Source organism: Diuraphis noxia, unplaced genomic scaffold, assembly GCF_037042655.1.
Source record: "Diuraphis noxia isolate RWA-SAM2 unplaced genomic scaffold, SU_Dnox_SAM2 contig0002, whole genome shotgun sequence".
NCBI classification, from domain to species: Eukaryota; Metazoa; Arthropoda; class Insecta; order Hemiptera; family Aphididae; genus Diuraphis; species Diuraphis noxia.
This window is the reverse complement of record NW_028301712.1, coordinates 25,424,335-25,440,852: the sequence shown is the minus strand read 5'-3', so window position 1 is coordinate 25,440,852 and position 16,518 is coordinate 25,424,335. Positions and strand designations below refer to the sequence as shown.

At 25.9% G+C, this 16,518-nt stretch overlaps 1 protein-coding gene across 1 annotated transcript; it reads left to right on the top strand.

The window, feature by feature from the left end:
• The first annotated feature begins 5,459 nt into the window (after window positions 1–5,459).
• LOC107169245 (uncharacterized) lies at window positions 5,460–11,160 on the top strand. The gene is made up of 3 exons (XM_015518923.2): window positions 5,460–5,590; window positions 9,364–9,430; window positions 9,807–11,160. The coding sequence occupies exons 1-3, from the start codon at window positions 5,495–5,497 to the stop codon at window positions 10,532–10,534; spliced, it is 891 nt and encodes a 296-aa protein (XP_015374409.2). The 5' UTR covers window positions 5,460–5,494; the 3' UTR covers window positions 10,535–11,160.
• The last annotated feature ends 5,358 nt before the right edge of the window (window positions 11,161–16,518 follow it).

Here is a 16,518-nt window from a genome sequence, read left to right as displayed (position 1 = left end):
ATGTTGATTTAATGATCGACAATCGTGTTAATAATACTTTTAGTTACTATAACTAATTTTTGGTTTGAACAAAATTTACTTATTTATTAACTCATCATTCAGTAATTCAAAAGGGCTTCAACATTTCTAGATATTTTCATTGTATACGGCTTTCAATTATAAAAACTCTTTATTTAAAAAAAAAAAAAAAAACGGTTTCAAAACAAAGCCAAATAATTAATAGCCATACTCAAATAATTAATATCTTGAATATCCCTAAAATATAAACAAATAAAATGGTCAGTATCTTAGTGTTAAAATCACCATTCAAACTATACCAAAAAAATTGATAAATAATCTGTTTTAACTAAAATTGTGTTATAGCTTGTAAAATATATTATTTACTATTAAATCAAATAATACGAATACATCATCAATCAATCAATAGTATGTCATTTAAACTATAATAATTTCAATTAGGTATGATATCGTTTACCATTTACATATTAAACTTTAAATTAGTGCTCATTACTAATCGTTGCTATAAATTCAGATCCATTAATAATGTTTTAAAACTAACGATAAATGCTAAAACCACTGCATTAAGTCTCAAAATCTTGGGTTCTGAACGAGAAAAATAAATTGGTATCATAGTGACAGCAAGAATACGACATATTATTTTCTCGTCTACTATAGTCATAGGTACTATTATAATATAGTGTTTGGCACACTTTCCGGACATCCGGAAATAATACGCTCACAATTCCCACGGCTCGTTCCCCCGTATATGCACGTAGGTAAATGTATACACAAGAGATCAGTCGTCAGCGAAGCGTGACAAGTTTTGTGCATTTTGCGAGTTATCGACGAGAACACACGGTGTTGCTGTGACACACGGTTCCCGCAGTGAAAATAAATCATTCGGTCTGATTCGATAGCAATTTTTGATTTGCCGCAAACCCGTGGTAAAAGAGGGGAGGGAGAAAAAGAAGGCTATAGGAGAAAAGTGCCCTCCACATATACAAGGCAATATACATGAATGCATTTGGTTTTATTCAGTCATAGGTCGGCCGAGTTAAAAAAAAAAATCGTCGAGACAACATCAAAAACAATAACAATATATACAAACAAAATTATTCACTATTGGTTAGTTTCACAACTGATTGTGTTCAAATGTGTTTTATTTATTTATTTTTTCTGTTTGCGTAATAATTGTCTATGTGGAACACTTGTATTGAGTATTTCTCTTATTTGACGTGTCTCTCGAACTTTACAGCACCTACCTACTTTTTGTACTTTTATTTATTATTATTATTTTTTTTCTAATAATAATTGCACCTTTTATCAAACGCGAATACTGAACTTCACTGTGTAAATACTAATACTACTACTCCTACAAAAAAAAAAAAAAAAATACGCTAGCATTAAATATTTTTTCTTGTCAGCTTATTTATTTAGACTTTTAAAAATGCTTCTTAAAAAGGAATTTAATCAGCATAAATTAGTCGCTGCTATAGCGTTTAAAAAAAATATCTAAGTAATTGAACCATTTGTTCGTATTTTGATGTTCAACGCCTAATCAAATTTATTGGATATCTACTTTTTTATAGTTGCGATAGCATGATAATTTTATTGTCAATACATTCAAAACCTTTTTTTTAGCTCATATTTTAGCATTTTTCTGTACACAATAATGTTGCATTTCTCCTGTCATCGTTACCATACCGTTTTTTTTTTTTGTATTTAATATTTATGAATTTATGATTATTTAAGTAAACCGTCTCCATATTGCAAAGAATAAAAGATAGTTTAAACTGTGTTTAGGTTGACGATCGTTTGGTACACAAAAGTAATAATAATTTGAGCTAAAATTAAAAACTATTGTAATGGTTTCAATTAAAAATAAGAGCCATTGTTTCAATTATTATTTTCAGTAGTCACACAGTTTATATATCGTACGCACTTTATAGTCATCCGCGATATATAATTCAGTACAACTATGTCGCATTGTTTAGAAAAGTAAAATATTTTTTTAACATGTCCAAGAATACAAAGTTTATAATAAAAGTGGATACTCGCCATTCATATTTTTTAGATATTGGAGTAGACAGTTAACAAATATGTATTGTTTTGTATCTTAGTTGTTTTTAATGATGTGCGCTAATAAATCTTTCTGAATTATATGTATATTAAAAACAATAATAACCTAAGAGTTCTCTTCTGAATATTTTATCAATACCTATACAATTATTATTTTGAAATGTTATATAACATTTTAAAAGTACTTCGATTAAAACGATACTAGTGTTGGGTTCTCTTAAATCCTGACTCTAAATATATAATAAAAATAAAAAATATAGATATTCATCTTTAAGGATTCCACACTGGTGGTATATATTTATGTACTTTTTATTGAATAACACAGTAAAATATACCATACAATTCATTTACTTATTATATGAAAACATTTTTTTTGGATTGTGAATCCTAGGTATTTATTTTGAATAGAAAAAAAATAGTTAAAAGAAAAATAATTTATATTTTGAGCACAATACTTTCATTTCGTTTACAATTTTTTCTATAATTAAATGTCCTTAACCAAGTATTATATAATATATTAATATAATATTATGAAATATATTAATTAAATTAATAAATATATTTTACGATTTCTTATAATAAGATTTTTAACATTACATAATAAAATCATAATAATTATTGTATGCTATTGGTATGGCGTCATTTATAACACGATTTAATAATATAGTTTGATTTGTAGAATATATTGCCAATCTCTTTCTGGAATCAACCAGATTCTGAATGTTTATTATTCATAAAAACGTGAACAAATAATAATAATTTTTAAAAATATTTCTGTTACTTATCTGTATTGTTGTACGTAAATATATATTTTTATCTTAGCAATACTTTTTATTATATATGCGTGCTGAAATGTGCGTTCAATCAATTTAAACTTTCAGCGTTTTTGACGATCGAGTTTAGCTGTTTCGTTTACGCCAGATAACCTGATAAACAATATTCTATTGGTTTTATTATATTATCGAAAATAAAACAAGTTACCTACCTATGGTGTAGTGTGCTGTTGGTATTTTTTTATGTGCTATCCGTATTTTTTACTCACGATTATATAATATATAACACATATATTACAAATTTGACTGAACTTGAATACGCTAAATCTAAGATTTTAAAATTTTTAATAATCTATAATAATATATCCTAGACAGATAAACCGTCTTCGCTCAGAATCATTTTTCGTATACAATGATATAATATCATTGGATTCAAATTTAATTCCATCCATTACAGTAACCCACTTGTAACCTACTGTACAGCAGAGCGACATCCACGACTTACCTGTCTTTTTTTTTTGTCTTTCTCGATTTTTTTGAAAACTGTTGGAAAATGTTTACTTTTGACCTCTATAATGCACTAAGGATCTTCAATTTTACATCGGAAACCACCTCCAAAGTTTGATATCGAAGCATTATTTCGACTAGTTATGCTGTACGAATCTAAAATGCCTAAATTCAAATGTGAAAACCAAAAAACGTTAAAAAATATATTGAAGAAAATTCTTGATACTTCTTTCATTGTTTTCATATTTCTTACTGATTATTATTTTTTTTAGTGTTCTTCAAATTCAAGTATTCAAAAGCGAATTTTTTTTTACTTCTAAATATTAGGACATTTTTTTTTATAACCAAATACACAGTTAAAGATACCTATTTACTAACTTTATTTAAAAATATAAAAAGGGAACTAATTTTGAATTTTTTGTTTGTGCCCTCAGGTATGACTTCTAAACTGCACGAATCACGATGAGAGAAACTGCCACAATCTTATAATGCTATTTATATGTATTGAATTCTACTAAATACAATTTATGATTGTTGCTTCAAGCGGACAACATATTTTTTACCACTGAAATTTTCGATTTGGAAAATTTTTCCATAGAACCCTTCGTGGCACCTATATAATATTATTAAACTTAAATAAAATGAACATTATAGATACAAATATTGAACACCGCGTACCTACGTGTGTGTTTAATATCATATTTTTATGCTCTTTCAGGGCGTGTAACGCATGGAGAAAGGATTTGTTGGTTTACGTGCCACGGTTTTTATCCTGATTGATGCATATCCTCCAGAGCCAAGTTACTACGTTTTAAATATGCATTTATCATATGGTGCCGCGTTTTATTGCTTCTTATCAGTCACAATACCCGTCAAGCGTCAGACGTCCTTCATCAGTCATTATACACATTACACACAAACACACACATTTGTACACATATGCGAGTTTCATTCGTCTCCTCTGCTCTTTACTTTCCGACATCGGGTATGTCATGATACGTACAATTTATGAGCAAACGTTTTGTCAAAATTTCTTGAATATCTTTTGGAAGTTCGGAAAAAAGGTAGAAAAAAAAGTAAAACAAAAATATTAAAACTTAAAAGAAAAACAAATGTCAAATTCTGCACCCATACATTTTAATTGTGAACATTTTTAACATATATATTTTATATTAATGCATAATATACATTATGCATATTATCAGAATCGTAATTTTTTTCCGGATTACACTTTAAATAAATGATAAAATACATAGATTTGAACTCAAATAAGTATACAAAATTAATGGCCATTTAATATTTCGTTGACACTAAAGTAAACGTTTGGAATAAAATAAATAATATCATAATTCATAGTATTATTACTATATTTAACATTAGGTCGTTACCCATATCTGAATAGGCTGGTATATTTAATGTTTTTAATAAGAAAATATGAGTTAATGTTTTTAGGTAGCGTACCTATACTTAATATCAACAATATAAATCATTAGATGAAAAAATTATTATTTTTTCAAACATATTTTATTCTATGAGTATTATTATAGTCATTATTCATTTCTTAAACGATATATATGTTAAATACACACAATTTAGTGTAGGTACGTATTATTACCAAAATGCTTTACTTATAAGTACCTACCTGCCGTTATGGTGTACCTACCTACAATTTACTATTGTACCTTCTGTATTTTATAAATTACGATCTTAAATCATTAAGTGTAGTTAATCTAGTTTTTCTCCTAATAATAGGTTATTGCAGTGAATTATGAATGTCACAATCGGAAGGTCATCAAAGACGTTTTTTTTTCCACTGATTTAACTGTAATATAACAAAATCTAATATAATCACATTATTGTTATTTTTATGTAATGCTGTTATTATTATTAATATTAAAATTTGATGCATTTTCAATCTATTTGTAAATCGTCCTTGAATAATGGATACACATTGAATAGAGGAAACAAATTTTGAATCCTGCATATGAAATTATAATAACACAAAGAAACACACACACACACGTATTATGGGTGCACGCAACTCGGCAAGCAAAAATAAATGCTCTTGAATATTATAGTTATCAGAGAGAAAAACAGGAAGCTCAGTATAATATTATGTGGTTTATCTAAATTTTATGATTTGCAGTCAAAAGCACATTATTCATTCTTGTGTATGGTGCACTTCACAAAATACCATGTTCGTAATACAATATATTTGTATTTTCCTTTATGTAAGTATCGTTTTCAAGTATCATCGTTGACGTTTATTTTCTATATGAAATAATATTAATAATAAATAAAAGTTAAGTAAAGTCCTCTTTACCGGAAAATATTTATTAACATAATAATAATGGATTCAGACAACTGTGAAAGTTTAAAGTAATATTTTACAAATACAATTATTTTTAATGGTTAAGTACTTCATTAAGAGAATATTTTCATTTTTAGGGTACCTATAGGAATATACGGATTTACCGTGTAGTTTTCATTGGAATAGTTTATTAAAACTCATCGTTATTCATCATTTATAATAATCTATAATTATATAAATTAGAAAACCTATAATATTATTAAACTATGTGTATTTTAATATTAAATCTATTAGACTTTGAGTGGAGAGAAACCATTTTTATTATTTATTTATTTAAAAATACATTTAAATTTTAGAATGAATTCATAAAAACGATTCTTTTTTAACGACTTAGTGTTTATATAGGGTATTGAGACAGGTTTTAGAAAGTTATTTTTTAGAATGCCGAGTTTTAGAATATAAGTTTTAGAAACATTGTGTTTTAGAAAATAGAACTTTTAGAATTTCAATTTTTATAAAATTTTTTTTTACTGTTTACTCGTATATAAAATTTTTTCTAATAATTCTTTCATAATAAAAATAAATATAATAATTGTTAATACTTATTAGCAATAGCTCTCATAAATTTATCTAAATTAGAATTAGAATCATTGATTATTCGTTTACATAATATTTGCAATAAGTTTTGTTCCGTGTTTCATTGGACTTTTTTCTCTTGAATAGTTGTTAATATCAATAAAATAAAAATTTGAAAACGATTATTGAGTAACAAAGCATTACTTATGTTTATAAATATTTTGCATTTTGATATTTCCCATCTTCCCGCTCAAACATTAACTATATAATTACAAATTTGGAAAAGTATCATAATTTCTACATTCTGTATCGTAAATTCTAATAAAAAATAAGACAGCTTTTTATTTAAAAACTGTATATTTTATTTATTTTATTTTATTTTCTAAAACACAGATTTTCTAAAAGTTTCATATTCTAAAATATAGATTTTATAAATCTTGTCATTCTAAAACTTGATTTTCGAAAACATGTACCCAAATCAGATACTTTATGTTTAATTACAATTTTTATCAATCAATATATTTGCTCCAAAATGTGTGTGATCATAATTTGTTGCAAACTAGTTTTGTATAATATCATATAAATATTTATTACAGTTAAGAATCCACAAAAAAATTAAAATCGGGAACATTATCAATCATACTTTAAACGCTCCTAACTAAATAATAATTTTTAAACTAATATATTTTATATTTTTCTAAACATAATTGAGTTGTAGTGTATAAATGAAAACAGTAAAAACTTTAGTACTAGCATATTTTGTTTTATTTAAAATATATAAATATATATTATTTAAGTTAAACATCTAAGGCCATCAGCCTGTTTTTCTCTTATAGAGATTATAGTTTGTACGATTGGTATATGGTTGGTATGGTTGGTTCAAACAGGTATATGGGTGGCAAGTATTTGCCACTAAGAACCCGGGTGGTCATCCATCCGGGAACTAATGACACTGGCTAGAGCTGATACTCAGACACGTTTTGCGACTGAAAGCACTACGCCGCGTCACATTTAAAATATATTATACTAGAATTGGTTTTATTCTGTAGCATTACAATGTTAATTGTGTGTTTATCAATCGAGTGAGTTGTAGGTTATGTCTCAAAGTTACTAGGTAATGCTTGTATGGTATATTTATTAATGTGCACTATAAAATAATGAATGTCTTATTTAATGCTCATAAGTTTTAATATTAATATTGTGTTAAACAAAAATAATATGTAAATTCAATGTAACATAACTATAATAAATTGAAATAATTATTTATGCATTATTTTTGTCGATATCTAATCTATATGTATTGCCATTAATTCATATTTATTATTAAAAGTTAAACGTTTAAATTAAAAGTTTTTTTACAGACTGTCAATGTAATATATTTTGCTCATGTTACAAAAGCGTTTTGATAAGAAACATCTAATGGGGCCCATAACACTTTCTTGTTGTACAATTTCACCTACAAATATAAGCCGACGTTTTTGTTTTTCCGTCTTTCGAATGAAAACATGTGTGTGTGTGTCAATTTTATAGGACATTAGATTTTAATTGTAGCTATCTACGAGTATTTTAAAATTGCCGACCATATTGTAACGTCGTTTTGTCGATTTTGCTACGTCGTTTCGATTGCTCTCCAAATCGTTGTTCAAACACATATAACATCCGTAATTCGTCATGAATTCCCACGAGACACATGATTGGCGAGTCCTTAAATTCGCAATTACACACCAAGGGTTTTCTCAGAAAATCCTGGTTGTCGTTTCCCACAATTTATAATACGTCTATAAATTATCAAATTCGTTTATGTTCACAATTACTTATAATAAATTTACTCTTATGCTAAATAAATTAAATACTATCGATTAATTGATATGCGAAGGTGCCTATACGTTCTTCACTCTATTTAAAGTGATTTTCAAATAAATAATATTATTTCATACATTTATAGGTAGGTACTTTCTTATTTTTTTCATACATAAAGGGCCATTCACCAACAACGCATATTTCGCAATTAATCATATAGTTATTCAAATTCTGATTTTCGAATTTTCATGTATAATTTAAGACCATCATCTTGAGATTTTTGTACAACTGAAGGAGTATCCTGTGACAATACAAATTTCTTTTAAATGAAAACCACATTTTTTCTATACATAGTTTACTTGATCATTATTTTGAAAAATGTTTGTACCTTATTAAACATTCAAATGAGTACTTTCTCAGTTAATGATATATCTATACTAGGTAAGAATAATGGTTTTACAAAAATATAAATTTAGATCAGATGTAATATTGGATATATTATTTATTATACTTAGACGATGTTAATAAATAAATAAATATTGATACATTAATATGAATTACTAACATTTTAAATTGTCCAATGCCCCTATATCAACTATATCATCCAAATCCGTTATCAGGATATTATTCCTTATCACTCATTTTCTTTCTGTACTTGAAGTTAAATAACTCAAAAACTACCTGTTTGAATTTTGATTATGACACGTGAGAGTATTTCAAAATTATTCTTTGAATAATTTTCAGTATAAATGTGGGGTTTCATTTGAAAAACAAAAGTTTGTATCTCATCCTCAGGACACTCCCTAAGGAGTGCAATATAGTACAACAAATCTTAAGAATTTAAAAAAGTCATTAAGTATTTTAAAATTCCAAAAACCAGATTTTGAATAACTGCATTATTGAAGAAAAGAGAAAGAGTGAACATGTTTGGTCAATCACTCTGTGTACAGCTCCATAACTGATAAACAATACGTATAAGTAAACATAATCTATGATCATTACACGAATAGTAATTATTGATTATTGAACATAATATTATAATATATTATAGAAAGATGTTTTATTTATTTATTTTAAGCTGTAATATTTTGAATATTTTATATTTATATGTTGAATTAAGTATGTATTATGTTTTATTTTGAACATCATTTTATTTTATAACCATTTAAATAGATTTTTTATTAGATAATTTTTTCTTATATTATCGTACACAATTTACCTAATAACAGTTTAATTTAAAATGAAGGAAAACGATTTTTCTAAAGTTTATTAGAAAAATTAGCGAAATTAATGTTGGTTATAATTTCTATATTACAGGTATGTCAAATGTCGAACTTTACTTATTCCAAAGTAATCGGAAGACCCAAACAAAGTTTGAGTGTAGGTAAGTACTAATAGCTACAGTAACTATACATAATTTTAAAAGAGCATTCACATTTTAATATTACTCCAAGGAGACATTTGTGTTTGTTATTTACGATATTTTTAACCAGTTTTGTCATTCGTCGTTTGATCCTATTATCTAAATTACTTTTTGCGCATCAGTCAACTTTAATTTAAACCACTTAATTATAATAGAAGAAATAAAAGTAAATTTTTTGGGAAATATTACCAGTATCAATTGATGTTCAAATGAAATTCACAACCTAATAAAATTAAAAATTCGATACAATTGTATAAATTCCTGAATATTATTATTTATTTCATTATTAACCATACAGAGTAATTTCTGAATAATATTAAAAACGATTTATTAACAGATTTGCCAAAATGCTCATCAAATGATTGGATTTGTTTTGAAAGTAAAACCATGGACAATTCTTCAGTAATGGCGTATTTTAGTAAATATACTTACATTCTGTGGTCATATTATAACGAAGATGTGAAAAAAATGAATGATAGTGAAACGAATAGTATTTCCATTGAAATACAAAAGGAAAAAAGACCAACAGATTATGATTATTATGATGAACCGGAACAAGAGTTTTCGAATGAAGATTCCACGAACAAAGTGAAAAGATCACTTGAACTGGTTGAAGAACAACCTCCTGAAGGAACTTATCGTCCTCCACCCAATGATGAAGAGATTAGGACCGTTCGTTCATTGCCTGATATGCCTACATTGCCGTCAATACCTTCTATGCCTTCAATGCCTTCTATACCCTCAATGCCATCTGCAATACCGTCTTTGCCATCTTTGCCCACACCTTCAATACCGCAGCCACCTACAATGTATCCCGTGCCATCAATACCTCAACAACCTAAAATGCCTTCAAATGGACCAAACACAAATACAGAAGCGACAAAATACGATGTAACGACTCGATTGTCGGAAGTAGAACAATTTGAAACTACTACGGAAGATTATGGTAATATTGGTGAACCAAATTGCGATTACGATCCCATTTCCTTCGTTTTAAAATGTACTTTAAGTTTGATCACTAGTATATTTGGATTATCTGATACATGTTGCAAACCAATTATTTAATTTGTTTAATATATAGGTCAAACAAACATAACAATAAAATATACCAAACAGCTAAAATAATTACGTTCATTACATATCACATACCATATAATACTTTTCTGTTTACTTTAAAATATGTTATAACTAAAAAATTTTATTTCATGCTAAACTTGGATATATAAATTAATGAAGAAACATCAATGTACACACAAAAAGGTATCAATGGAAATCACAATCGTGATTATATAATATATACATTGAAAAAAAATGAGACGTGTTTCGAATAAAGCTGTGTAATACTTTTGAAACAAATGTTCCATTCTCACTGATATTTCTTTTTGATTCAATTTTAGATTAGTTAATACCTATGTATTTTTAACATGTTTTTTTAAATAAATTACTTTTATAAAAATAATAATTATAAAGAAAAATATTGAGGTCCACATTTATCAGTCCAATAAACTATAGCACATTTACAGATTATTTTTTTTAGTAAAATAATGACTACCTTGTCAAATTTTATATTCAAAAATAGATATCTAGCTACTAAAAAAAAAATAAATGGTTAAAATTCTATAGAACAAACGAATTAAATTACAAGACCTTTAACACGTTTAGAATTATTATATTACTTTTATAATTTTCTATCATATCATACATTGAAGTTCCAGGAACATAAAAGATAATAATATATTCCACAAAAAAAATTAAATAATTAATTAAAAAACAGCAGATGGCGAAATATAACCAATATAAATCGTTATTACCAAATGAAGATAATACATTACTGTTTTAATAATTTATTCTAATTAATGTTATTATTTTAATATCGAATTTTTAATAATTGTGTTGATAATTAAAAACTGTTTGGAATTAAAAAAAGTTTTGTCTAAAATTTAAATAAATATTATTATTACTTTTTTTCATTAAAAGAAATTTATTATTCTTTAAAGGTATACCTATTGTTGAAGTATATAATCTATAGTAATTTAAATATGTGTATATTAATTTATTTATGCACATAAACTTATAGAAGTACGACTGCATAAATCATTAGATAAGAAAAATTATTTTACTAAATATTATACAATTTATATATCGAATGATATTAATATTAAGTGTTAGTGTTTAATTTTTATAATTTAAAACAAATAATTATTGTTTATGAATTATTAATAATTTTTAGTATACAACTATGCCAAAATAATAACTGTTTTTTTGTAGTACAAAAATGTTCTTCTAAATTATTCATATAGGTACTTTTAGGACAATGATATAATTCTACTGATTTTTAATAATTATTATTGTCTATCACTATCACAAATGACAATTTAAAATGTACTTATTTGTTACACTAGATTTAAAATTTTATCCGCCGATAATAATTCCGATTAGTTGAAATAGTCGTGTGTAATAGTTACTTCGATTGTCACAAATCTGAAATCATTTTTACAACACGAAAAACTCTATTTCTTGGAATCAGTGATTGTACGGTATATAATATCATCGCCTCGCGATATATAAAATAATGTTGCGAATAGAAAATGTTTATTTTTTCTTTTGATAACCATTATATTTTCATTGCTACTGGTTAAAAACACCTCTACACATAATAAACTGCTACGGGCCAATAAACTATCACGGTGGTTCCATCAGAATTGCAATTATTATAGCCGAGCCTTCGGGAATATTGCCAAACCGTTTAATGGTGGGGCGGTATCCCTGCAAATGGGTCCCCTGGGTTGTGCTTTAAAATAACCGGAGAACAAAATATTAGCATTTCATCACTGATCCTGAAGGTACACTCCGACCCAAGAACTGTCGAAATAATTGATAACTATCGTTTCTCTAAAATTATTATCTTTCGTGTATTTGCTTCTGTCTGAAGATCGCTTTAATTTGTACGTCTGATCGCGTGCCATCGATTTAAGTTCACTAGTGCACAGGTCTATATAGATCAACCGGTTATAGTTATTGACAATATATTTGCTCTGAGTTGTAATAAGTTTTCAAGGACCATTAACAATACTGATTGCAGTGATTTATGTTATTTTTTGAAACACTACATTTAATTGTAATGATTTATTATATCGTTTTATCACTATATTAACACAACAAATGCATTGGTTATAGTGTTATTGATCCACAGCCCCGCAGGATGGTTTTAATGGTTATTGTATATACTACTGATGGATTACTGCTTACTGTTAGCAGTTGAAAACATTAAATTCTATGGTTTTAGAATATATTAAGTAATATTAACATTGATTTGATTTATTTCACGAAATAACAAGTATTAAGGTAGATAATAGATATATCATATTATGAACTATTTGTATTATAAAGTTTTATTTTTCTATAATAAAAATAGGTAGGCAGGTAGCCAATTATAGCTCCGTTATCCAATTTTATCATTGAACAATAATGGTTAATGGTCTAATACACACGATAAAAATGACCTTGAAATGGCACAATATTGTTTATATTATTATATGTGCCATGTACTCGTGTAGTCGTGTGTGACGACGGTTTACGCAACTTAACACTCAAACTCAAAACATCTAAAAGTAGTAAACATCAGTAATTGATAATAGTGATATCTAAAAAAGATACAAGAAACATAAATTCAGTAATGTGATTGCTGAGAAATCTCAACAAGAAATTTATTGAAAAGTAAGACTTTTATACTGAAATAATTTTAATTCACCTATAGTAATTTTTACCACGTGGTCATAACTTATACGTATAATATTATCGTACCTATACGTTTATACTTAAATGTTTAATAATAGGTTTTTACGTACATATAGTGCATTTACAAATGTAATACACTATTCAAACTAGATAACCCACTTTTCTGTATAATAGTCGTCAAGTATACTTCGAGTGTAGGTCACTGTAATAGATGTGTTGAATTTGAATTCAATGAGAAAAATATGATTCTCAGCAATAACAGTCTATCATACTCATATATGTATTTCTAAAGATATTTTCTACTTTTATATTAGTGATACTCCACTGACCCCGTAGGTTGCACTCATTTTTGCCATAAATAATACGTATAATGGCCATTATTATGCATTGTTTTTTTTTTCTAATCATCAACAATAGTGGACAAATACTATTGATCTGTAAAAACAAGATATACGTAGGATATTATTTTAACGTTATCAATTAGCCTTTAGGTATAAATATAACTATTAGGTAAGTTGACACTGTAGATATAAGTTGAAATAGTGCGATAGTATGACATGTGAATGAGTTCGTGGTACCTATATCTCGCGTAAAATCAGTATAAATATTTTGAGAATATAGTTTATAGTTAATAATATACGTAGTTGGGAAATGTTAAAAACATTCTACGAATTAGGTGCAACATAATAACCAAAATCGTTATTTTTCATTTGAATATCCAATTTTTCATCAACTTAGAGATTTGTACTTAAAAACGTCTACAAAAATAAATTATATTTTTATATTTTTTAATGGCTATAAGAACAAAAACGTCTATGGAATAAAGTAGGTATTACATTTCCAAGTTATTTGGTAGTACATAAGATTTTTCATCACCATTTATATAAAAAATAAAAATAAATAACTTGAAAAATGAAAATATTAATAAAATAATAAATACCTAGTTTAAAACAACCAAAATATTCGGAATATTTTATCATGTTTAAAATTTTTTTTATAAATATTTAGAGTATTTATGGTTATTCGTATTTGAATTACAACAAAATTGATTTTGTTATATTATGGTATGTTTAATTTGTGAATATATTTTCATAATATAACACTTTAATTATTATTTATTTATTTATTTATATTTTTGTTACATTTTGTTACATATAATAATAAAATATACAATGTAATAATATATCCAATGAATGCAAATTTATTTTTATCACCAAAGTGTATTTATTAAAACGTTACATAAGTATGAGCACTGAACAATAATACATTTTTAGATTAATAAAGCCCATATTCTATTATGTAAAAGATTACCTGAACATACTGTTTAAATAATATACTTACATAAGTTAATATAATATATGTATTGTAGTATGGAACAGAGAAAATACGATAAAATATTGCCGGATGAATCAGATAAGTATTGTTCAATTCTATAAAATAAATGGGAAAAACCTTTGAGCTTACGTTTTATCAATTCATTCAGAAGGTGGTTTTTTTTCTGTACACATTTTATACTTTTACATTTTATGTAGATATAATATATTTTTTTATACCTGAAAAATAATAGGATATTTCTAAAGAAAAAATAATAATCATGTTTTGTTTTTTCTTTCCTCATTGTTCTTAGTTGCTATAGAAACATTGGAGATGTAGCTTATTTTGTCAACCATGTTTTATAACTATGATGCAGAAGAGTTGTGGTTCATTTTTCGTGGTTCTTCGACCATGTCATGAGGCGTTTTTAAATAGTTCAACTGATGAGTGGTAGATACAATTAAGATTCAACTATGTACTATATTCTCGTATAATGATTATGTACTACGTAAGCTACAGTGCTTCCAAACAAAACCCAAAACTATACTTTTGATCATTGTGAATCTCAAGGGCTCAGAATTAAAACGTTCTATTTAAAAGTATTAAATTGTTCAAGAGAGCAATTTAAAACTTCAAATTGAATGAAAAAGGTAAAATATAAAAATAACCAAATCTGTATCTGTTCTGTTCTGTTTTTGTGATCTTGAAATTCGCATTTTGTTTTAAGCAAAACTAAACGTAAAAAAAAAAGATGGTGTGAAAAATTTCCGTAAAGAAACAGAAAGTTCTACAGACCTGATTGTTAATGTTTTTTTTTTTTTTACATGGAACTTTTTTGTTCTAAATAATGTATGTATATTTCCTGATAAACAAAACTCAGTAACATAAATGTGGATGTGGATATGTCGTGATGATAAAACCAAAATAATTGTATGGTACTATTATTCAAAAAAATATTTATTTAGTTGATACAATAGGTATCATATACCTGTGAAATATAACAATACCATACGTTTTGAAAAATAAAATATTTAGAAAATGTTTCAAAACTGGGAACATAAATTGTTAAAAAAATTGAGATAGTACTTATTTTGAATTAATTATAATAAAAGTTGAGTAGTAAAGAACAAGCATTGTCCCTATTTAAATTTAGGCACTTATTCTTTAGTAATTAATAATTAAATTTGTTTTGATATAAAATAAAATGAAAAAAGTTATTTTAGTTGTAGATAGATTAAAACTCATTTTTTTATTATTATATAAGTATTATTGTAATTATTAGATGTAAGTATTTTTTTTTTTTTTTTAGAAAATTTACAATCTGTATTAACAAAACACAATAATTAAATGTGAATGTAATGCAAGTATTAAAAATAAAAATATTATAATATTTATAAACTTTAGTTTAGGTACTTTTGTATTATTTAAAAAATCTAATTATACATCTCGTTTATAATAATTACTATGTAATATAAATATATTTTTTATTTAGTTTATACAGTCAAATTCAAATGCACAAATTGAAAATTTAACCAATTATTTTCTTTGTTTATACTTCTACTTCTTCGTGGTTTGTTGAATTCTTTGACGGTTTAAGATTAAAGTAGACAGTAGTATTTCATTACTCTTGAAAATATTATTTACATGATTCATGCTAAATATTCATTTTAGTATCACAAACAAAAATTAATTATTACTTATTGTTCATGATGTACCTAACAATTACCAAATAAGTGAATGGTTAACTTCTATTAAATCGCTACTGTGGGACATGAATGCATAATATTAATAGGAAACTTTAATACAACACTAATTCCCCCATATTCATATTTATCATCCGAGAATAAATTCTGTATATAGAATTTAAATGGAAATCATCCAATCTGTGAACGGGTGAACTGAATAGTTGACCCTAGGAAGGATTACAAACTCAAATTCTCTAACGTTTAACGATTGGATTGTTTTAGAATAGTAAATACATTTAACTGTTAAATTCA

Coding starts and splice junctions, on each gene's coding strand:
- LOC107169245 (XM_015518923.2), top strand. CDS start 5,495: ATGATTTGCAGTCAAAAGCACATTATTCATTCTTGTGTATGGTGCACT. Junction 5,591..9,363: donor ATATTTGTATTTTCCTTTAT/GTAAGTATCGTT, acceptor TCTATATTACAG/GTATGTCAAATGTCGAACTT. Junction 9,431..9,806: donor CAAACAAAGTTTGAGTGTAG/GTAAGTACTAAT, acceptor ATTTATTAACAG/ATTTGCCAAAATGCTCATCA.